General features: G+C 34.6%; 1 protein-coding gene across 1 annotated transcript; it reads right to left on the minus strand.

The window, feature by feature from the left end:
- Positions 1 to 7,334: 7,334 nt before the first annotated feature.
- On the minus strand, positions 7,335 to 12,739 carry LOC104230485 (CSC1-like protein ERD4). The gene is made up of 5 exons (XM_009783310.2): positions 12,240 to 12,739; positions 10,491 to 10,636; positions 9,118 to 10,235; positions 8,464 to 8,719; positions 7,335 to 7,987 (listed from the first exon to the last, which is right to left on the minus strand). Exons 1-5 carry the CDS (start codon positions 12,508 to 12,510, stop codon positions 7,607 to 7,609), a joined length of 2,172 nt encoding a protein of 723 aa, XP_009781612.1. The 5' UTR covers positions 12,511 to 12,739; the 3' UTR covers positions 7,335 to 7,606.
- Between the last annotated feature and the right edge of the window lie 12,172 nt (positions 12,740 to 24,911).

Raw genomic sequence — 24,911 nt, forward strand, 5'->3', positions numbered from 1 at the left:
ATGTCGTTGTAAAATTATTTTCAACCCAACAGCTCCTATTATAACGAAAGAGGAAATTGATTGAATCAAATGGCTTTAGAGATGCTTAAAGTCTGCTACTCAAGACCTGTCAACACAAACATATTTACATAAAGTTCAAACCACCATCATAGACTCACGGAAAAGAAAAGAAAGAAAGAAAAACAGACTTCCTCGAGGGTCGATCTAGTTCGATCCCCAAGGTAAAACATGATGCCCAGCCCAAATTATCATTTAGAATATCATTTAATATGTTAAAACAGAGTAAACATGGCTGAGTTATGAAAAACAGTAGAGTAACGCATGACTGAGTACAAGTATAAAGTCAAAATAGTGGAAAAATATCAGTAAAAAAATCCTCTAAGGTCCAAATAGTTGGCACGAGGCCCAAATATGGCATTCAGCCCAAAACATGATGATAGCAAATCGTTTTCAATCAAATACGCGGTAAAACAGTTATTCGGGATGGACTAAGTCACAATCCCTAATGGTGCATGACCCCACGCTCGTCATTTAGCGTGTGTGTCACCTCAATATAGCACAACGATATGAAATTCGGGGCTTCATACCCTCAGGACAACATTTACAATCATTACTCAGCTCTATCCGGTCCAAATCTCTAGCTCGCGATGCCTTTGCCTCTCGAATAGGCCTTCGGATACTCCAAATCTAACCAAAATCAGTGCAAAACCATCAAGATATGCTAAGGGGAACAGTCCACTCGAAAGAAATTAAATTACAACACAAATTCCGAAATTGGCCAAACCCGACCCCCAGGCCCACGTCTCTAATTCCGATAAAAATTACATCAATTGACTCCTTATCACACCCCGAGTTCATTCATATCAAAAAAGCATCAAAATCCAACCAAAACGACCCCTCAAATCTCAAATTCTAGGTCTCTAATTACAAGCCCTAGTTCTTCAATATTAGGCTTAAATTCCATGATTAATTAGTTAGAATCCACATTAGAATCGAGTATTAAGTCCATAAATCTTACCTCCAAGTGTTCCCCCTTGAATCCTTCTTCAATCCTCTTTAAAAAACTCCAAAATCGCTCAAAAATGGTGAAAGTTAGCCCCAAAATCGCGGACAATGGCTATTTAAACATTCTGCCCAGGCATTCAAATCCTTCTTCGTGAACGCGGTCAAAGCCTCACGTTCGTGAAGTACAAACTTAAGTTGACCAAATTTTCCTCCTTTGCGAGCGCGTCTAACCTCTCGCGAACGCGATGCCTCCAGACTCCAACCTTCGCGAACGTGGCTCCCCTTCTCGCAAACGCGATGCTCAAAGGCCCAGCCTTTCGTGAACACGGGACCTCCCTCGCGAACGCAAAGGCCAAACCTTCAGTATCACCTGCTAACCCTTCGCGAACGCGAGGCTCCACTCGCGAACGCGAAGGCCAATTGTCTCCAACATACAACAACAGATTTCTGCAACTTTCCAAAACATGAAATGGTCCGATTGACCACCCGAAACTCACCCGAGGCCCCCGGGACCTCAACCAAACATGCCAACATATCCCATAACATCATTCAAACTTTTTTTCAATCTTCGGAACGCTCAAAACACCAAATTCGCTTCGGATTCAAGACTAATAATTCCAAAATCTTCTAAATTCCGCTTTCGATCAAAAAGTCTATCAAACCGCATCCGAATAACCTAAAATTTTGCACACACATCCCAAAAAACACAACGGACCTACTGCAACTTTCGGAATTCCATTCCGACCTCGATATCAAAATCTCACCTATCAACCGGAAAATACCAAAATTCTAATTTCGCCAATTCAAGCTCAAATCCACTCCGGACCTCCAAAACACATTCTGATCACCCTCCTAAGTCCTAGATCACCTTCCAAAGCTATCTGAACCATCGGAACACATATCTGAGCCCTTTAACACATAAGTTAATATCCGGGTGACTTTTCCAACTTTAGCTTACTCAAAAGAGACTAAGTGTCTCAAACCTTACCAAAACCTCTCCGAACTCGAACCAACCAACCCGGTCACACATAGAACTGACAAACAAAGAAATAAGAAGCAGAAATGGGTAAAACGGAGCGGTAACTCATGAAACGACCGGCTGGGTTGTTGTACTTAAAGCTTTACCTATTACTATAAGAGTATCCATGGGTTTGAAATTATTCATTCGGAAGCTTTCCAAAAAATAATTCTATAAGTTTCTTGAGATAGACTCAATAATTTTTTGAAACAGTTATACATATATGCACATGTACAATTAAAATTGAAATTAAATTTTTGTGTTTTTATTGCTTTTTTCATACAATTTATGTATCAAGTCAATTTTCTTGTTAATTTCTCTATCGAATTACAAACTTGCAGCATATGTTTTAAATTTTATTTTTGTTTTTTGCTATTTGGAAGAATATTTGGCAGTTTCAAGTTTCATTGTGGTTGATTAACATTTTTTTATCAAACTCTTAAGAATCAAAGTAAGTGAAGAGCGTGAAAAGGGCCGATTGTATAAAGAGGAACAATAACAGTAGTTGATTGTGCAAAATACGGTATTTTTTTCGGACCATAGCCTATTATCTTCGGGTTATAAATTTGCAAAGTTATAACAAGGTCACTTGGTTGTAAAGCATGTTTGTGAGTTATATTTATGTGGGAATTTGATGTGTAAATAGCACCAGCTAGCTAGTTTTCGGACTGGTCATTCAAAAATAGCAAGCGTTTGCAAAGTCAATGAAAAATAACCACTATTTTGTTGCAACACGAAAAGTTCCAGCATAATATACTGGAGATTGGTGCACATGTGTATGAACTTCCAGCATATTATGCTGGAACTCCAACACACGGAAAGTTCCAGTATATTATGTTGGACTGGTATATTATACTGGAATATTTTTCCGAATTTTGAACAGTAGTTTTGTTCAGATTTATCTTTACATGAAAAATGGCTAAATTTCGATCACTTTTGAAACTCTGGCCATTTTTGAATGACCACTTGAAAATCTGGTTATTTTTGAATTTTTTCCGAATTTGATCCCTCAACTTTAGCTCAAAAATCAAACTCCTCTTCCAACATTAAACAATAGATATTTTGCTCCTCAAAACTTAATTGCTTTTTTAAAATACCTATTTTACCCACAAGCTGTCAGTTGTTGTCTAATTTTTGTACGTTTTTAATATCAATTTTTTTTCTTAATTTAATATGGATTTACCTATAAAAAAAATTCTTAAAGTTAAATACTGAAAAATAGTTATCAATCATACATAATTTATTGAAATTGAATAATGGAAGAAATGATCGCAATAAAAATATTCGAGTAAAAGATCTTATTCATATCAATCAAAACTCAAAAAATTCTTTACGCAAATTGAGAATGAAAACCAGTGAGAACTTTATAAAGATATTCTTAGTGCGATAATATAAAAATAATAATTAAAAATAGAGATAAATTTTATAGTAATAAAATTGCTGAAGATTATATATTTATACCTTAAATGTTTGTTAAATTATAATTTAAAAAATATTTCGTTAATGACAACAAAAATGCAAACATATATATGCATAATAACGAATAAAACAGAAAGTGAAACTTAAATATATACTTAATGGATAATATTAAAATAATAACAATAAAAAGCAACGAAAAATTCGTTACAAAATTCATAAAAGTACTATTCCAGTTAAATTTTAATGAACTTTAATTATATAATTTATATATAGATATATTAATTGGTAAAATATTTAGGTAAAGATAAAATATATCTTTTACAATTATAAGAAAATTATATGCATAGAGGAGGAATCGAAAATGTCAACGCCAAAATAGACAATGCATATGATAGGAGGAGCATAAATGTTAGAAGAAGAGCATAATGTCTGTTGTTTAATGTTAGAAGAGGAATTTGATTTTTAAGGCAAAGTTGGAGGATCAAAATAATTTTCACCCTATTTATGGGTAATTCTCTCAATTTAATTAACCCTCCGAGGCTTGAATTTGAAGAATTTGGAGTCTTAAGTTTCAAAATTGAAGGGTTACTTAAACTTGTGTTTTCTACCACTCATGCGTGTTAGGACCGAAAAAGTGAGGTGTCATGCGGAAGCTAGCAAAGCAAACCTTCAACAACGATAAATCATACGACAGAGAAATCTATCAAAAGAGACACAAACTATAACGTGGTTCAGTCAACTGACCTAAGTCCACAGATGGAGATGAGCAATCCACTATAATAAAAGAGAGTACAAAATATCGAGAGAACAATCTCACGAAGAGGTAAACACAAGTGACATTCTAACACTTGTCCCGTAAAGTTCTCCCCTAAACACAACTCTCGAGCCCCCTATGGCTACATTGTGGATGCTGCTGAAGGAGAAGGAAGGATCCTTAATTTATAGAAGTCCAAACCTTTTCCTACAAGAAAAAAGCCTAACCAAATATGAGAGATTTGTAATTTCCTTCTACAAAAAGGAAACCCAATTAAGGTAATTATATTGCTCTTTCCTTCAACAAATAGGAACACCAAATATGGTAAGAAAATTATGGCAAACACCTAATAATTCTCCCCCTTGGCCGGAATTTTCTGACGAAATAAACTTGATTCACCTTCTTCACATAGCCTTCAACATGTCGCATCTCCAAATCTCCACCACAAAGTTTGTCTAAATGTGTGTAGCACACCCGTCAAATTTTTCAGACAAAAAATCACGATTATCGTCAAATATGTTGCGGCTGGAACTGAACCCGCCAAGATGAACCTGTCTTGAGCCTCGCTCTGATACCACTTGTTAGGACCGAAAAAGTGAGGTGTCATGCGGAAGCTAGCAAAACAAACCTGCAACAACGATAAATCATACAACAAAGAGAAATCTACCAAAAAAGAGACACAAACTATAACGTGGTTCGGTCAACTGACCTAAGTCCATAAATGGAGATGATCAATCCACTATAATAAAATAGAGTACAGAATATCGAGAGAACAACCTCACGAAGAGGCAAACACAAGTGACACTCTAACACTTGTCCTGCAAAGTTCTCCTCTAAACACGACTCTCGAGCCCCCTATGGCTACATTGTAGATGTTGCTGAATGAGAAGGAAGGATCCTCAATTTATAGAAGTCCAAACCTTTTCCTACAAGAAAAAGGCTAGCCAAATATGGGAGATTTGTAATTTCCTTCTACAAAAAGGAAAACCCAATTAAAGTAATTATATTGTTCTTTCCTTCAACAAATAGGAAAACCAAATATGGTAAGAAAATTATGGCAAATACCCAATTATGTGGATGACATGCTTATTGTTAGCAAGAATAAATCCAGAATTGCAGTCCTTAATAAGCAGTTGAGCAAATCGTTTGCGATGAAGGACTTGGGGCTAGCAAAGAAAATCTTGGGCATTCAAATCCACCGACACAGAGATAGAAAAGAGTTATTTCTGTCCCAAAAGCAATATATTGAGAAGGTACTCAAGAGGTTCAATATGACAGATGCAAAAGTGGTTAGTACTCCTCTTGCTAAACACTTCAAATTGAGTATTAGTCAGAGTCCATCTACTGATGAAGAGAAAAAGGAGATATCTCGTATTCCTTACTCTTCTTGCCGTTGGTAGCTTGATCAGTATGCTATGGTTTGCACTAGACCAGATATTGCACATGTCGTTGGTACTGTTAGTAGATTCCTTTCTAATCCTGGAAAAGAACATTGGGATGCAGTAAAATGGATATTAAGGTATTTGAAAGATACTGCAGATTTGAAGCTGTGATTTGGCAATGGCAAGCCTGAATTTGTTTGTTACACAGACTTTGATTTAGAAGGCAATCTTAATAATTCAAGATCCACTTCCGGTTATTTGATCACTTTTGCAGGGGGAGCTATTTCTTGGCAATCTAGACTACAGAAGTGCATAGCTCTATCCACCACAGAAGCCGAATATATTGTTGTCACAGAAGGTGCCAAAGAACTATTATGGATAAAGGAGTTTATTAAAGATCTTGGCTTTGAGCAGCCAAGGTACATCTTATTTTGTGATAATCAGAGTGCTATCTGTCTCACCAAGCACTCCACTTTTCATTCTAAGACCAAACATATAAATAGAAAGTATCATTGGATAAGAATGGTCATGGAAGAGAAATTATTTGAGGTTGAGAAGATACACACTGATGGAAATCCTTCGGATATGCTGACAAAGGCGGTGGTTACAGATAAACATGAATTTTGCAGAAAATTGGCAGGCATGAAGCCTGTCAATAGTTCCTCTACTTAAAGACACATTTGGCCCCTTGGCTGGAGGGGGAGTTTGTTGGGTTCATGCCCATGTTGTCCAGCCAAAGGCCCAATGGCCTAATCCTATTCTCTTTTGGTTTCCATTCCTATTTGGAATTGGATTCGGTTTATTCCTATTTTGAGTGGGTTTTGGCTTTAAGAGAAAGCACCACTCATGATCTATAAATAGGACAACCTTGGAGAATTATTCTATGCTCATTGATACAAGTCTTTGAAAGACTTAAGCACATAAGAGTGGTTTTTTAGAGAGCTTTCGTCAAGAGAGAAGAGAGAAGAAAAATATTTGTTTTGCTTCAGATTTTGTTCCGACCAGCCAACATTCAAATCACTTTTTCCGATTCGTTAACTGTTGGATCGGGCTGAAATTTTGACTGAGTGTTCGTAACATCTTGGTCTTGGATTTGAACGGTGGAGATCGGATTTGGAGGCTCGTAAAATCTCATTTCGAGCATCGAACAACAGCTTCATGTTTGTGGATTCTCCTCTTTCTTCAATTGATTAGTTGTTGCTCTTGTTACTATTGTTGCTCCTGTTTGGCAATATCCAATTTAGAAAACTTTTGTAACCCTCTTATTGTTATAGTGGAGCTTTTTCGATCTTTGTGATCCCGTGATTTTTACCTTCGATTTGAAGGGTTTTCCATGTTAAAAGTTGGTGCTCCTTATCTTCTTTATTTTCGGGTTTGCCTCTTCCTCGTCATTAACACTGCGCACAAATTGTCTTGTATTTCTTTCTTGTGTTTTAGATTTATGTATTCACACCAGATCATAAGTAGAGAAAGTAACTTCAAATTTTGTTATGGTTCCTATTCATAAATTATAGTACTTATATATGTGTGTATAGATAAAGTTTCATTTGCTGAGTTGAAAAATAAGGACAGATATGATAACAAAAAGAATAACTACAAGAGAAATTTTTTGTTGTCTTAACTTCCAACAGGACAAAGTTAAAGTCAAGTCAATAGTATATTTATTTTACTATCTTTATACACTTTGTGATTCTATTAATCAAATCATCTTAATTCACGTATCTATAAACCACGTATTCAGAAAGGTAAACAATAGTTTCAACAAATTCCTTGCAAATTGAAGCACGACATGCTAATATCATTACAGAAAAATACAACTTAACTTTCTGAACTGAAATTCATTTCACAAATATCACACACAAACTATGAACACAGAGCAACTATCCAATGAAGTATCAACACACAATGCAAAACTACCTAAAATCCTAAGTAGAAACTATCAACACAAACCAACTATCCAATGAACTATCCCAGGTACAATTTATAACAAAATCAAACGACGTGGTAAGATACTTGCAAATGTTCATATCATACTGAAGAGGAACCTGTTTTTGATACGTGAGATAAAGCGTCCTCAAACTGATGGTCGTCGGACTTCCCTGCACTCAAGCATGGTGGAATGAAAGATCTGAACACAATATCCATGTTCGGGATTTCTTTTAGTTCGTGAGAGACGACTTCGAGGGCTGGAGATTCAAAGAACCGACGGAACTTCTTCTGACAAATGAACGCGAAGATAAGGGAGAATATTGGAAGTGGGAAAAGAACTGGAGTAGGCGCGAACGTTTTAATTCCAAAGTAACCACACATGGTAACTTGATACAAAATCAAGGTAGCTAACATGCGCGTGTGAATATGCGGCCACATTCTTCCGTAGCTCTCGAATGAAGGAACGTACACTTTCAGTGCCTGTTTGAAATAAAAAATCAAGAAAGAATGAATGAGATTTAAGACACCAGCATGTACTCTTTGTTATTTTGGTTTAACGACTTGTACATCTACATACATCACAAGTACATGTGAAACTAATATATCTATATATCCATTTTGGATATAGATGATTCATAAAATCGACCACCTAATTTGGAATTAAAGCTTAGTTGATTGGTATATAAACACTAAGACACCAAAACAACTACTCTGTCCGTTTCATTTTATATCAAGGTATGTATTTGATTCAGTAACGAGTTTAAGAAAGAAAGACTTTTAACACATAACAAAAGTATCCTTAAAACGTGTAGTCTTAAACATGCAACAACAACTCAGGGTTAAATTGGAAGTTTGACGCAAAAAGAGTCTCCAAAATATGGAAACGTATTATTCTATCTGGAATAAACTAAAATAGAAAGTGAGATATAAAATGAAACATAGGCAGTATTATTCACCTGATTCCGTAGAAGAAGCCAGCCCAGACCGAAGTAAACGACTCCAAACGGTAAAATAATTGGAGCTATGACGGAATAGCATAGGACAATCGTCATAATCAGCATATCACTGGGAAATCGAGTTGCATAGCCTAGATCACCAGGGGCCCAAGCCTCTTTTATCTCAGCTTCAGTTTTGCACAGATACTTCTTCTTGAGATGGAATATGATTAGAGGAACTATCCTGGACAGCTCCAGTCCATAGCCGACAAAGAACCTGCGATCAACAAATTATTAGCAAAATCATTTGACTAGTTATATCAAGTGGAGAAGCAGAAGGGAAACTACCAGCAAAAAAAAAAAAAGATTCAGGACCATAAAAACACCTTGAATTGTGCGAAGAGAATAAACTTCAATGAACCATTATTGAGATTAAAGGAGAATTAATATTCTCTTCACTAGCTATACCATTCTGAACCGAGCTTTAAGACCACAGAAGCACACACTTAATAAAAATAATGACTCAACGTCAACAAAGAAAATAGTATAAAGAGAATGGTTTTTATCAAAGATCAGAATGGCCACAACTCAAGACAACATACATACCGTTAGAAGAAAAAAAAAGATAAAATTTGTAGCTGCGAAAATAAAAGCGAAAGCAAGCTCAAGACTTACTTCAAAGCCACAAAGGTCAAGAAGAAAGTTGCATTCTGTGGAAGGCTTTCTGCCAATACACGAAAAATAGAGTTGGGATCTTTCTCAATGCTCTTGAAGGCACCGAGTAGAGTTCCAGCGAGAGTAACACCAATAAATACATTCAGCACTGAGAAATAAAAATATTTCCCTGAAGCAGCTCTTGTAACATGGCTTTCTGAAGGGATGCCCTCTGCTTTGGATAGAAACATAAGAAACTTTGGCAACAAAGCCAAAAATATGATGAGCGCAAGCTGAGGCAAATAAGCTTCTAGCACAGTCTTGATTGCCTTCTGACTCACAACAGGTTTCAAAAACGGGAGAAGCTTCACCAGATTGTCTAGAGTTGTTAATGCCGAGATGAACCCAATCGGAATCATATAAAAGAATATGGTCAAAAACACAACAACATACACAACATACTGCCGAATTATTCTCACATAAAACGTTTTCGAAAGATTAGTCCAAATCAACTGACGTGGTTCTGGAGCATCTATAACAGTCCACCTGTCAACTATAGGGGCATGTAAATTCTGTGATGCAGAAGCTGCAGCGACTCTGCTGTTGAAAAAGACCAGCGCAGAAGATTGCTGTTTCTCTTTGAGAGTCACCTTCTGTTCAACTTCTAACTGTTGGATCAATTCCTTAATCTTATCATTGTAGAATTCAATTGAATCTACCTTTTCACCAACAATACCAAGGAAACCAGTTTTATGCAAGGGTTTTAGTGCATCAGGATTTGTTTTCTTCGACTCCGCATAGATGGCTTCAGCACGTTCAAGCTTCTTTTTGTACCCTTCCAACTCTTCATAAATTTTGTTCACCTCCTTATTGTCCGTCACCACCATTGACCGATAAAATGTATCGGGGTAGATTGCTCTAAAGAATGAATCTATCTGCTCTTTTTTACTTTGACCGACAGAGGTGGGAGGAATATCCCTGACAAGAATAGCAAATTGATCGGCTCTGATTTCTGGAGACATAAGAGCTTTAGCTCTCAATTCTGTAACATGCTTGTATGCTCTCCATAAAAGGAAGTAAGTAACAACAGAAACCCAATATGTTGCAACTATAAATGCCCACAACCGCGGTCCTGAATTCTGCAACACCAATGGGGAAAAAAAAGGAAATACAAGAATTCATTGAGCGACAATAAAAACGAAGAAGACTAAAATAACAGTGGATGCACAGCTTACTGCTGCATTATCAAATTAGGCAAAGTTAAAATCATGACACAGTGGTTTAAATATATTTTTTTTTTTGGTAATACAGTGGTTTAAATATTATTTTTTTTGGTAATACAGTGGTTTAAATATATTTATGGATAAGGTTAAGGAAAGGTCAAAAGAACTTACGCCAACGTGCCCCATAGATAACCTATCAAGTTCATTGAAAGTCCCCTTGCTGGTGGTATTGGCTGCCTTTATACTATGATCAGTTGAAGCAACTGGTAGAAGTACAGGCAGCAGTACAACGCCGGAGAAGACAAATATTCCCAAGGCTGAAAAAATAAATGGGGTTATACGATAATTTACACTCTCAAAGCTCACATTTGAGCTTTCAACAACTTGACTACACTAATGACTTCTGAAAATGGACTGCCTGTTCATTCACTTCGGAGTTCAAATTAAGGGAAGCAAACAAAATTTGAACATATTGAGAATATATAGCACGGATCCAACTTGACTCCAGATTACGAGTCCACATTTCATTAAGTTCAGGGGCAGAGCCAGTGTTCTGGCTACGGGTTAGGCGAACCTAGTAGCTTTGGTTCAAAACTTGTATTTGTCTTGAAAAATTTGTTGATTACGTACAAATTATTAATTTAGAACTTAGTAACTTAAAAGACTTAGAATTCCAAACCCACAAGCTTGAAATCCTAGCTCCGGCTCTGATTAAGTTAATGGTTATAGCTGCTTGTACAACAATAACAACAAACGCCACAATTCTAAGATAGATTTTTTTTTTTTTTTTTTGAGAACTGGGAATATGTTACAATGTATACAAATAATATCAACCCCTACAATTACAACAACATTTAGGTAGACTAACACAATTCTAAACTAGTTGGGATCCGTTATTTGAAATCCTCCATATCCAAAAAAAGAATTTTAACTTACTTAAAATTTGAAACAAAACCAAATGCAAACAGTTCAAATTTTCTTGTTTGTCACCCCAACTATCTCTACTCTCGCAAAAGGAAAGGAAATACTTGGTAGCTATAGAAAGGACTAAGGGGTTAGTGAACTAATATATCATTGAACAAACCAACAATGGATTTGAATAATACACTTTTTGGAACCAATAAGTATTTTCCACAACAGAAAACATGCGAGTGGATACTAGATAACAACAATAAATTAAAAAATTGGAATTATTTCTTAAAAAGAAGAAAATAAAACAGGGGATAGTAACAAATCGAAAATGCATCAATATTATTAGAACAACTAAAGGTAATTTACTTAGTTAAATTTATCCACTTTCTTTCTAGACTTCAACTTACCTACACTATTAAGTCATCTAAAAGATACGAGGAATAATTGTCCGCCTATAGTAAGTGAAACTAGTTACCAATAAAATAAGGCCGACAACTTACTATATATCAAAATTCATTGCAGTTTAACTGTGTGTATATAAGTTAAATCCTTCTCCACGGACTCTTTTTTTGTACTTACTACCAAAAAGTAAAGTAGATCCTAGAAAAGTGGTTGAATTGGTTTACTTTGAGTGCAAACCACTTAAATTCCTCATTATATTTCCTACCAAACTCTCTACCCCACAAAAATAACCAAATTCTAAAAGTACCAAGCTAAAAATTTACCAAAATAAGGCTGGAAAAATGTAAAAATGCATAAACATCCACATTAAATAAGCTCAAAATTATGCTTAAGTTCTATGCAGAGACGAGGTAAGAAACATTAATAGCAGGTAACAATATATAATAAGCATTACCCGGTAACCTAAACAAAATGATAAATAGCCTACTATAACAGGTCAAATCATACTGATGGTGTAAAAATTATTTACTTTAGTACATAAAACTTAAATCCCTCAAAATTCAGCATAAAACAGAATTTAAAAAGAAAGGAAATTTAATCATTTACCAGTGCCAAGGAAAACAAAGTAGACAGCAGTATCAACTCCAGACATGTTGATGATATCTGTTTCAGATGAGGACATAGCTTCTCGGATCCAAGAAAACGGGTTCCGGGTCATGTACCCGCCTTCAACCGGGTTCATACCTTTGAGGATCCGATTTGGATAGTATACCTCAACATTCCCTGGTTTTCTTGAGAGCCATGTGAATAACAGCATCAAAACCACAAATATTACAAAGGAAGTTCCTAAAGACGTCAAGAATGATGAAAAATTCATCTGGGGTCTTCTAAAAATTCAATCTTTTCACTGTTTTGGCTGAAAAAATGCAATCTTTTCTCTGTTTTGGCTCTAAAAATGCAACCTTTACTCTGTTTTGGCTCTCAAAATGCAATCTTTTGTGTGTTTTTGCTTCGGGGGTCTGCTCAAAATACAATCTTTTGTGTTTTTGGTTTATATTTATGCTTCATTGTATGGTTTTTGGTTTTAAGAAGATGAAGAGGGTTATTTGTTAAAGAGCATTGAAAGATGGGAAAATAAAGTAACCGTTAGAAGGGAAAATGGAGTGGTTTTGAAACTTTGATTTTTGCTTTTTTTTATTTTATGTAGATAAGAGAGAAAAGAAGAAGAAAATATCTAGGTAGTTCATGATTGGAACTTGTGGAATGTGGGGTTTTATATTGTTAAAGATGTTTCAGTGTGTGAGATTACGTGGGAATAATGTGTGTGTTATGTGTTGATTTTCTTTATCCAACTCTCTCTGTCGACTTCTTTTAATGCAGAAAGAGGAAAGAGGTGAAGGGAAGTTGAAGAAAATTGAAAAGGAAAGAGAGAGGTGAGAGAGAAGCAAAGTGGATATAGGTGGCAGATTTTTGGACAGAGTAAAAGGAAGTCTGGAAAGGAAATTGTTGTTTTTACCTATCTGAAATGACTAAATTACCCCTAGCTGTAAATTGTGATTGCTTAGGTTTTTTTCCCCCTCTAAAGTAGACATTTTCAGCATTTTAAGCTACCTATGGAATATGAATTCATCAGGTAAAACATTTTCCATCAACTCAAAATGCATCCCTAGTCCTATATATGATTAATTTTTCGCGACTACATCAACATCACTAAACCTTATTTCCAAGCGAAGGAAAAAAAAGAAATATTATGTGTCCACATAGAATTTGAGGAAAGATCGCACTTTAAGGAGATGTCATGTGGTATCTGATTTCACGGCTCTGACGCAAAAGATAATTTTTTTTCTTTTTGTTAACTGAATATTGAAACTTTAAAAAAAGGAAAAAAACAGCCAAATGATTCTAAATATGATAAATTAGTTGGTGGGGAAGGGGAGGAAAATGATTGTAGTAATAGTTTAATGTTTTATTTTAGTAATTACTAGTGTATAGCTTCTGTCTTTTTCTTCAAGATCTTTCGCTTTTGTTAGCATAAGAGTGGATTATAAAGTTCCACGTATACCTCCATTATTTAAATTGTTGATGTGATTAAAGGTGTGTGAAAAAACAGAAATGTTCATTAAAACAATTAAATGGATTCAAAATTTGACTATATTATTTTATTTTTGGATTCTCATTAGATTTTAGAGCAATTAACCTTTTAGAAAATGAAAAGGTCGTAAGGCGTCCCATGTTTTCACGTAACAAGGATCTGAATTGGAATAATTTAAATTTTAATAAGCCATTAAATGTATTTGGTTTTTCATCTTCAATTTCAGAAACAGATTTATTTAATTTTTTTTATAGAGGATTTAATTATAAGACATAAATCATTTAAACTTTCATGCAACATATTCGTATATTTTCACTTAATGCGGATCTGAATTTGAATAACTAAATTGTCAATAAATCAGTAAATATGTTTACTTTTTTCAGTTTCAACCAGTTATTATCAGTTCAGAATAGAACATGTTTATTTAGTTTTATAAAATAGGATTTCGTTAAGATGTAATTCACGTAAAATTTCATGCAACACACTTTGTCCATTATCACCGCGTAACTAACCATTACTACTTAGCATCGCCGCTATCTTTTACTATAATGTATTTCATCAAACATATAATTTTTATAATCATGTAAATTAAGTTTGTTTAATATTTCATAAATATAATATCTCATTATTTTTGTTTTAAATTCCACATTTTATTAAATATTGAATAAAAACATATTATTATTTTTTGGTGTATTGAATAAAAATATATTATAAACAATTATTATTCTGGTCCAGAAAGAGCTCTCCGGATACTACTCCTCCTTTGTTTTCTCTGTCGTGACTGACGACAAAAATCTGAGTTTGGAAGATAGTGAAAGTGTTAACGTTAGAAACAGTGACTCAGCCAGCTGATGCTAATCTTCAATTATCTACATGACACGTGGACAGTTACACTCCCTTGCCGACAGGTCTTCGCTGGCTACTTAATGGGTTATTACAAGTGGATAACTGTGGGGCCCTCACTGGCTTTTCTAACAACTAATTTATTTTTTTGTTTTCCATTAGAAATTTAATATTCGAGATAGATTCTGATTAATTCGAATTAGTGTCACAAAATTTATTTAAATGAGAAGTGTTAAATTTTTCTTTCCTAAATTTTAATTAAGGGTAAAGCAATCCTTAATAGGCAAATATAAAGGTAAAGTTAAATTTTCGATTATATTTTCAGTTAAACTCAGCAATATTAGTTCAAATTTTATATTTATCTTTAAAAAAATTATTTTTAATTTTTTTTCCTTGTGTTTGTTATTCGTTTAGTGTCCAGTTAATTCGTCACGTCTGTATAAAGTACTAAAGAAGAAAATATTTTCCGTCAGAATCTTTTTATTTTTACGATTCAAATTGGAAGCCTTTAATTGAGAAGAAAGGAATTATATCCTTTATACTACAATATCTTTAATGATTCGAAACCCCACACTGGCTTTTCTTACAAGTAGTCTAATTCTTTTTTGAAATTCTATTTTGAATCTGCCTTTTTAGTTTATTACGGTGTCAAAGTTATTTATTTATTGTTTTATTTTTTTTGGTGGGGTTCGATAGTTTTGATTGGAGCGGTTCCTCCACGAGCAACGTGGTGGCACGTAAGACTTGTGATTTAGTGAGTTTGGACAGTTAACAGAAAAACGGATACACTATATCCCTTCACTTCCTTTGTGGATAAGGATGAGTGGAATCCATGTTTGATATTCTACAAGTCATTACACTTCCATTTCATTTCACGTACGCGGAGAGCTAGAAGCCCGGCTACGAACTACTAAACCCAATAATTTTTGCACGAACGAGTATATTTATAGCAAATTATTATTTTAGAACTCAGTTATGAGTATTTGAAATCGTTGTTTTAAAATCTCGAGCTCATAAAATTAAAATTCGGGTTCGCCTTCAAATTCTCGTGACGACATTTAATTGGTAGAAAATAAAGAGAAAATATCACCTTGGCTAAATAGTAAATATATAGCATTTGAATTAACATATCATACCATTCATATAAAAAGTATTTTATTAAAAGTTAAATAAAAATATAAAACAGATGACATCGGGTTGCCGTTTTTGTAGCATGTATTTAAAATTTAAGAATATTGCAAACCTAGCCACAAAAATGACCTAGTGATGCATGACCACTTCTGTCTTATGCACGCTCTTCTTCTTTTAGAGTAGCAAAACATATGGTTCCGGGGTGTAAACTTGCAATATTGTTTTATCAATACTCGATCTTGTGCTTTGTTATAGACTAAATACTCACTTCTCCTTATTTATTCCAAGTTCCAAATAAAATCAAGACTCAAATATCACGATAACTTTCTATTTGCTGTTATTCTGTTGCTTCCTCAATACCATCGTCAATTTGTTGTACACAAAATCATGTATAACAACATTCACCTTATGAAACATGTCATATTTGAACTGTGTCAAGCGTCAAACTATCGGCCTGAAGTTTGAAATGTGGCATCTGGAACATCAGGTCATTGCTCTGAAATTCAGTCCAGATTTGTACCAAACTTTAGACCAAGAAGAAGAAGAAGAAGAACTACTTTATGGATTATCCTTATACCAAATTTCAGCAACACCAAACCAATATGAAATCACTAAATGTATTTATTGTATATTAAATAGTAAATAATTAAAAACAATATGCTAAATTCTTATGGTATAAATAGTAAATAATAAATTATTTTTTTCATGCTAAATTGTTATGGTAAAACTCATAATAACATCATCGTCCTAACTTTTGCACTAATTTTTTAAATTGTGTATATTTTAACTAGTAACGTTAAAAGTGGCTATTGGTGCAAATCACCCTAATAAAATATTAATTATATTTTCTATATTACACCATCCGATAAAGCTAGTATGAATAGGAATATGCTAATTGGTGGGGAAAAATAGAAAATTAACTTAGATAGTCATCCATCTAACCGCTTAAACTAAGAATAGACCGATAGATTATATATATAATTCATGCATAATATATGTGTAATTGTGTACAATCAATGTTTAATCTATATATACCGAATAGAAAAAGTAAATAGTAAATACGGTCGATTATTTATATGTACATCCCAAAAAAAAAAAGATGCTAATATACTGGGAATTATTTTTGAAGGGTTTCAGTTGTTCGATCCAGTCCATTGGGTTTCCTTGGGCTTTATGCCCATTATATTAAAATGGGAGAAATTCAAAAATAGCCAGATTTACAAGTGGTCATTCAAAAATAGCCACAGTTTCAAAAGTAATCGAAATTTAGCCACTTTCCATGTAAAGATAAATCTGAACGAAAATACTGTTCAAAATCCGAAAAAATACTCCAGTATAAACTCCAGTATATTATACTGGAGCTCCAGTATAATATACCAGTCCACCATAATATAATGGAGATTGGAGTACCGGTGCTCCAATCTCCAGTATATTATACTGGAACTTTTCGCGTGTTGAAGCTCCAGCATAATATGCTAGAAGTTCATACACAGGTGCACCGATCTCCAGTATATTATGCTGAGCTTTCCGTGTTGCAGCAAAATAGTGGCTATTTTTTAATGACTTTGCAAATACTGGCTATTTTTAAATGACCAGTCAAAAATCTAGCTAGCCCGTGCTATTTTTACTACCTAAATGGCCAATAGAAGCATCAAGCAGCTCCAGCTAATCAAACCAGCCCAATTACAATGTTTTAGGAGGGTCAGTGATGCAATTAATGACCTTGAAAGAAGATGGTCTTGAACCTTTGATCTTTGGGGCAGGGCACTTAACCAATGGGAAAAATTTTAATGGTGTGTTTGGTATGAAGCAAAATGTTGTTATGGAAAATATTTTGGAACTAAACATGGAAAAATTAAAAAATATTTTCCTTCATACCAAACACACCCTAAGTTTAATAAGTTTTGCCCCATTGGAAAAACTTTTGACTTGTGACTTGAATGTTTACTCATGAGTCAGGTGACCTGACCCCAAAGGCCAAAACCTAAGGAGAAAATTACTATTTTAGCTTTTTAGAGCAAAAATACTACTAATATTAACTAATTTATAAAATACTATCAGTATTAACCAAATACTATCAATATTAGCCCAATTGGCTATTTATACGCTTCTCCCTCTCTTTAGCCTAGAGGTGTACATGGACTGGGTTGGTTCGTTTTTTATTAAAGTCAAATCAAACCAACTATATCGGTTTGGATTGGTTTGGGTTTATCGGATATTTCGGCTTTTTCGGATTTTTTATTATATGAATATTATTTCAATCTTACTTTGTTAAAGTTATAAATAAAGTTTTGATAAGTGAATATATGTTTGGTAAAAATTGAAAAAACTAACAAACATATGATCTATTAAAATATTCTTATGGGAATACTTTTAGTAAAACATGATAGTTATTTTCTTAATCGTCTAATAATAATTTTTCGATGATGTACATTTTCAAAGTTAACTAAATTTAATAATTAAGCATAAAAATCAATATGATACCTTAATAATGATATGTTCTATTTAGTTTTAAATTATTGAAATACCATTTCAAATTCAAAAAAGATATAAGAATTTAATAGACCTTGACATATGAATATGGAAGAACAAAGAGATTGACGCATTTTAATAACACTTGATAAAAAAGTTATGATACAATCCATTATTTAAAGTAAATAAAAATTGATGGACTTCATAGTTCAACTAAATATTATATCTCGATTTGGTTCGGATTTTTTTTACTTAATACCAAACCAAATCGGGGTTTTTAGTCCTTTTAATTTGATTTTTCGGTTTAGTACGATTTTCTGTCCGGTTTGAACACCCCTACTTTAACCTACCTCCCCTCTCTCTCTTCTCTTTTTCCCTTAGGTAGCCCAAAAAAACAAGAGGTATTTATGTCGAGTTTCATACCAGCTAAAGTTAAGACATATTACAAATAGTCTAGGCTATCCATTGTTTTGTTTCTTTTAGCAAGTTAATTTACTTAATTATCTTTAGATGATATAATGAGTGTGTAATGATCCGACTAGTCGTTTTATATGTTTGAGCCTCCTTTCCTCTTTTGAAGCTTTCGGTATGTGTATTTGTGATCATGTGACTTGCCGGGGTGGTTGGTTTGGTTTCGGAAAAGTTTTGGATTGAATTGAGATACATAGTCCCTTGGTTGGAGGCATAAGTTGTAAGAGCTGACTGGAATTTAATTCTTATGTAGACGACTCTAGAATGGTATTTTGATAGTTTCAGTAGGTCCGTATGATGATCTTGGACTTAGGCATATATCCAGATTTTCATTTGGAGGTCCCTAGGTTGAATTGGTTCTATTTGGCGAAAGTTGGAAGGTTGATAGGTTTGAACAGAGTTGAATTTATTGATATCATACTCGGATTTTGGTTCTGGGAGTTGGAATAGGTCCATTGTGTCATTTGGAACTTGTATGCAAAATTTGAGGTCATTCCGAGGTGTTTAGGCATGTTCGACATAAATTTTGAATTTTGGAAATTTGGATTAGTGCTTTAGGCTTGAATTGAGGTGCAATTCGTGGTTTCGATATTATTTTGTGTGATTTAAGGCCTCGAGTAGGTTCGTGCTATATTTTTGGGATTTATTGATGGGATTGGACTGGGTCCCGAGAGCCTCAGGTGTTTCAGATGGGTTTCAGACCATTTTCACTTGTTTTGGACTACTCATGTTTGTTGTTTGGTTTCTTTCGTCGCGATCGCGACAAGGCAGTCACATTTGCGAAGGGCATTTTAGTGTCAGATGAGGTTGTTCTTGACGTTCACGAAGAAGAGGTCGCTTTCGCAGAGCTTGAGAGGCAGTGGCCTTCGCGTTAGTGTAGGAGAGGTCGCATTCGCGTAGAGGAAGGCCGGCTGGGGGATGGGCATGCGTTTGTTCTCCGTGATCGCATGTTTGCGACCACGTTCGCGCAGGCCTAGCAAGTTGAGCATCATGTTCGCGAGGGTGGCCTTGCATTCGAGGATCAGCAACTAGGCAGAGGATTTTGCTTCGCGATCGAGATGTAGGTCCCACGATTGCAATGTGGATACCTGGGCAGATCCCTTAAGTATTTTAGTCTATTCCGATGGTTTTAGTTATTTTATCATATTTTGAGTTATAAAGCTCGAATTTGGGCGTTTTTGAGAGATTTCACGATTTGAATTGGAGTAAGTATTTTTGACTCGGATTTCTTTATTATTCATGATTCCAACCTTGAATTTAGCGAATGATTGGTGAATCTAATTGAAGAAATTGGGGATTTTAGTAAAAACTTTTCTAAAGTAAAAATTAATAATTTGAGGGTCGGTTTGAGGTCGAATTTGGATGAAACACATATATTTGGACCCGTATTAGATTGGGTGTTCGGAATTTGTGAGTTTTATCGAGTTTCAGAGTGCGGTCCAGGGTTGACTTTTTGGGTTGACTTTACATAATCAAACCAAGATCGTAACTTTATCATTTGGGCTTGTTTCCTATAGCTTTTATTGATATTATTAAGTTATTTTGGCTATATTCGAGCCGTCGGGATGTTGATTCACGCGGGAAGGGCTTCTTAGAGTATTGACATAGCTTGTTTAAGGTAAGTATCTTGCCTAACTTTGTGTGAGAAAATTTTTCCTTAGGATTTGGTCTAATTTGCATTATTTTGTACTATGTAAAATGATGTGTACATAAAGTGACGAGTGTGTACACGGACGTATGTATGGTAATTGTCCGAATTAGACATTAGGCTATTAATATGCCTTGAATTGGGGTTGTTTGTTATATGAAACATGTCTTATTGTTGTTAACTCCCTGCACCTTTATGATATTATTATGATTCTTGTTCATATTGTTGTTGAGTCGTGGCTATATCTTGTGTCTTTGATATTATTGTTGAGGTGATGTTGGGGCACATGTGTACTTGTTATGCGTGTGATTGTTATTTGATGGAGTACAAGGGTGGTGAGGTGCGTATGCGGCGACATAAAGGTGATGTTTATTGATACGCATGCGGCAAGATAAGGGGGATTATGCTCGTGTTGCAAATAAGAGAAATACATCATTATGATGCACACACGGTGAAATAAGGGGCTTATGTGCGTGTAGCTATATAAGGGAAAATATTTTATTGCGAAGCTCATACGACATCATAAGGGTGGCTTGTTGATTATATGATGTGGTATTTTCAGGATAATTCGTGATGTTATTCTTGTGTTGGGATGGGTTGAAGATTTGAACATATCCTTGTTTTGTTAAATGATTTCACTTTGTGTTTTTACGAATTGTTGGTTAATTTGTCGTGTTATCATATGCCCTATTCTTTGTTGATATTTATTCTGTTATGCTTTCTGTTGTTAATTTTATATTGATATTATGCACATGTTATTTGACTAGAAAGTGTCTCGACTTGAACCTCGTCACTACTCTATCGAGGTTAGTTTTGATACTTACTGGATACCGATTGTGGCGTACTCATACTATTCTTCTACATATTTTTATGCAGATCCAGGTACTTCAGAGCGTGCTGGTCGTTAATGAGTTGATTCCGAGCTGCTGAGGATTTAAGGTATACATGTTGTCCCGCTCGTAAGCCTTGGAGTCACTCTCTTTATTTGCTTTATTACTATTGTGTATTCCAACTAGTGATATACACTTTGAGACTTATTATGTACTTCATGTAGAGCTTATGACTCAGTATTACCGGGTTTTGGGATTTACGATTATTGCTTTCACTTTTGATTATATTATGGCACTCTTAAGCTTTCATTAATGTTTTAGTATTTTCTATTTATCTCGTTATGTGATAAGCTTACCTAGTCTTAAGAACTAGGTGGCATCACGATCCGTAAGGCGGTTTGGGTCGGGACACATTGGTATCAGAGTTCTAAGTTTATTGGTTCTACGAGTCATAAGAAATTTTAGTAAAGTCTTGCAGATTGGTAGACATTTGTACTTATCTTCGAGAGGCTACGGAACTACTAGGAAATTTTACTTTTTTTATTCTTTATCGTGCAAATTTATTTATTTCGGAATTTGAGCTTTTATTTTTCTATTCTCTCACAGATAGTGAGGACACGAGCTTCAGTTACTGATGATGCTGCCCCTGGTGCCGGTATTGCTAGAGGCAGTGGTGGAGCACGTGCTTCAGCGAGCGATCGTGCTAGAGTCGCGACAGAGGAGACACCAGTAGCTCCGGTTAGGGAGCAGGCATCTAAGGCGCATGTTGCTATTAGGAGACTTTACCACACTTACTGAGCAATGTTTGGTACCTTGGCTCAGGCGAGATTGATCCTAGTTGCACCAGCTACTTCTCAGGCTGGGGGAGGAGTTCAGACTCCCACCGCCCTTACTCCAAAGCAGCGGGCTCATATTGATCAGGCTCCGAGTTTTTTATGCCAGTGCAGCCTATGAGTGCATTTCAGCTAGAGGTTAGGCCAGTGGCATCAAAGGAGGAGCAGAAGAGGCTAGAGAGGTTCAAGAAGTATCATCCTCCTACTTTCAGTGGCGCAACTTCTAAGAATGCACATGGTTTCCTAGGCCAGTGGCATCGTATTCTGCGTAGTAGCGTTGAGTGGGGTCACCTTACTGCTTTCCAGCTAACAAGGCCATCATATAGATGGTGGCAGACTTATGAGGAGAGTAGGCCAGCTGATGCAATGCCACTTACCTGGCTTAGTTCACTGATCTCTTTTTGAGGGAGTTCATTCCTCAGACCCTTCGGGATGTATTGCGCACCGAGTTCGAGCAGCTATCTCATCATTGTTGAATACCCAATTTTTTCCTCATAATTTTAAAAATATGTATATATACTTTTAAATATCATTTTGCATCATTATTTAATTTACAAGATTTATACAATCATTTTCAATAATTTTTCATAATATCTAGAGCTGTAAAATTAATTTTCCTGCATTTAAATTACTTGAATATTTATTAATTATTTCTTAAATTATTTTATGATGACTTAATCATCCAAAATTATTATTTACATCCAAATATATGTTTCATAATATTTTTAATTAATTTATATAATTATATTTGTATATTTTAGACTATTTACATAATTTTGCAATAATAGCCTATACGCTATGCATAATTATATTTATTGCATTATTCATACTAAAATAGCATTTTTATATTTTTATAATATTAAGTTACTGTTTTCAATCATTTTATTGCACAAGTAATATTTTATTATCTATTAAATAGCTTTATAAATTATTTTATTAACAATTTTTTGTGTATTTAATTTGTAGCCCGAATTATATCAATTTTGGACAATATTAATGGCCCAAACTCCTCAAATCCTTGGCTTAATTTCCCTAGCCCAAGCCAAACGACCCCTTAATCTCAAACCGAGTTGCTACCCATTTAAATGACCCGCCCCAGTCGATCCTGACCGTTGATCTCAAATGATCGACGACCCATAATAAACCTTCCTATCTCCTTATATCCACATAACCCAAACCCTAGACCCATTTGTTATTTTCACCGCCTTCAAACCCTCCCTCTCATTGTCACACCTCCTTTTTCCGCCCTCGCGGGGGGTGAAGGGAGTTTTTCCAATTAAAGGACAATCGAAACGGGATTTGTTTATTTATTTCAGAGTCGCCACTTGGGAGATTTAGGGTGTCCCAAGTCACCAATTTAATCCCGAATCGAGGAAAATATTCGACTTTCCAAATGAAGTCCGCGAACCAGAAATTCTAAGTAAGGAATTCTGTTGACCCGAGGGAAGGTGTTAGGCACCCCCGAATCCCGTGGTTCTAGCACGGTCGCTTAAACTGTTGTAATGGCTAAAATATTTGATTTTAATACATGTTCAAAAACTATAGTGCAATTTTAACTTTTAACCGCTTTTATTGTTATTATTATATTTTTAAAGAATGTGAATATCGTTTAAAAAACATGTCTTTGGATTGCGTTACATAAAATGCATCCATGATCCGGAACATATTTTTATTCAATGTTTTGGGATTTGGATTTGGGTCACATAAATGCGTACCCGTGTTTAAGGATGTATTATTATTATATCGCGCCTAAAGCGATTAGCGCTTTATTACTTTGGGGAAGGCCGTGAAATTTGCTAAACGGCCCATCCCGAAGTTTAAGTAATCAATTAAATTTTTATCGAGGGCCCCGCAATTTGTGTGTTTTATTTGGCGAGGCTCGTCTCATTTATTTTAAATGGACAAATCTTAAAGCGACTACATTTTGCTATTTAAAATTAGTCTCTAAAATGAATAAAGAAACTCCTAATTAATTACGTTTTTTTATTTATTTATTTATTATTATTATTAAGAAAACATGACATGCTAATTGCTTGATTAATACAATTATTGATGAAAAAGGAATTTTATTCTTAATTTCGAAATTATAAATAAAATATAAGTTCAACAACTAATATCAAATATAGCTAGATTAAAACTCAGCATTGTTATAAAAAAAAATTATTGAGATTAATTATTCACAACCATTTGAAATTTGATTTAACCATAATTACTAAAACTTATTAGAAAGTTTATTAAACTTAAACGTTCTTCTAGTCTTGCTTGAACTCAAGTCATGCCTTAATGCCTAATTTACGAAGTTTTAATTTAAATTCATGTCTTAGCTAAATTTAGCTAGTTATTCATGATTAACCTACTGTTGATAATCTTGAAACCTTCATAACTAGTGAATTAACCTGTTTTGCCGAACTGATTCATTAAAGACTAACTTATGTTATTTTTTCTTATTCCAATTATTATTTAGTAATACATGAAATAGCTTAAATACAATCAACAAAATGAATAAAGAAAAACGAAATTAAAACTTCAAAATTTCATTCTTCATATGTATTCATGCTTCATATTTCGGATTACAATAACCAGCGTGTCAGTTGTGTACCTGATATTGGAAGCAAAAGAAAATGAAGATGAGAATCAGCAACAGTAATAACAATACAGCAACAACAACTGCCCAGCAACAGTAACAACCCAGTAACAGACCGGTGGAGTAGTAATCCCAAAAACAAAAGCTTCAAGCTTTGATGAAACAACAATTAATTCTGATTTCAAACAATGAAAGAAAGCAGAATATTTTTTTTAGTTTTTATTTTGAAAGTTTAAATATTTTTCGGAATTTTCTCCCTCTTAAATGTTCAGCCTTTTTTCTCTCTCTTATTTTTTCTTTCAGATTCGTTTCTCTTATCTGTGTTTTTTTTTCTCTCGTATCTGTCTCTGTATTTCTCTTCTCCCCCCCCTTTT

The sequence above is a fragment of the Nicotiana sylvestris genome, chromosome 12 (assembly GCF_000393655.2).
Source record: "Nicotiana sylvestris chromosome 12, ASM39365v2, whole genome shotgun sequence".
NCBI classification, from domain to species: Eukaryota; Viridiplantae; Streptophyta; class Magnoliopsida; order Solanales; family Solanaceae; genus Nicotiana; species Nicotiana sylvestris.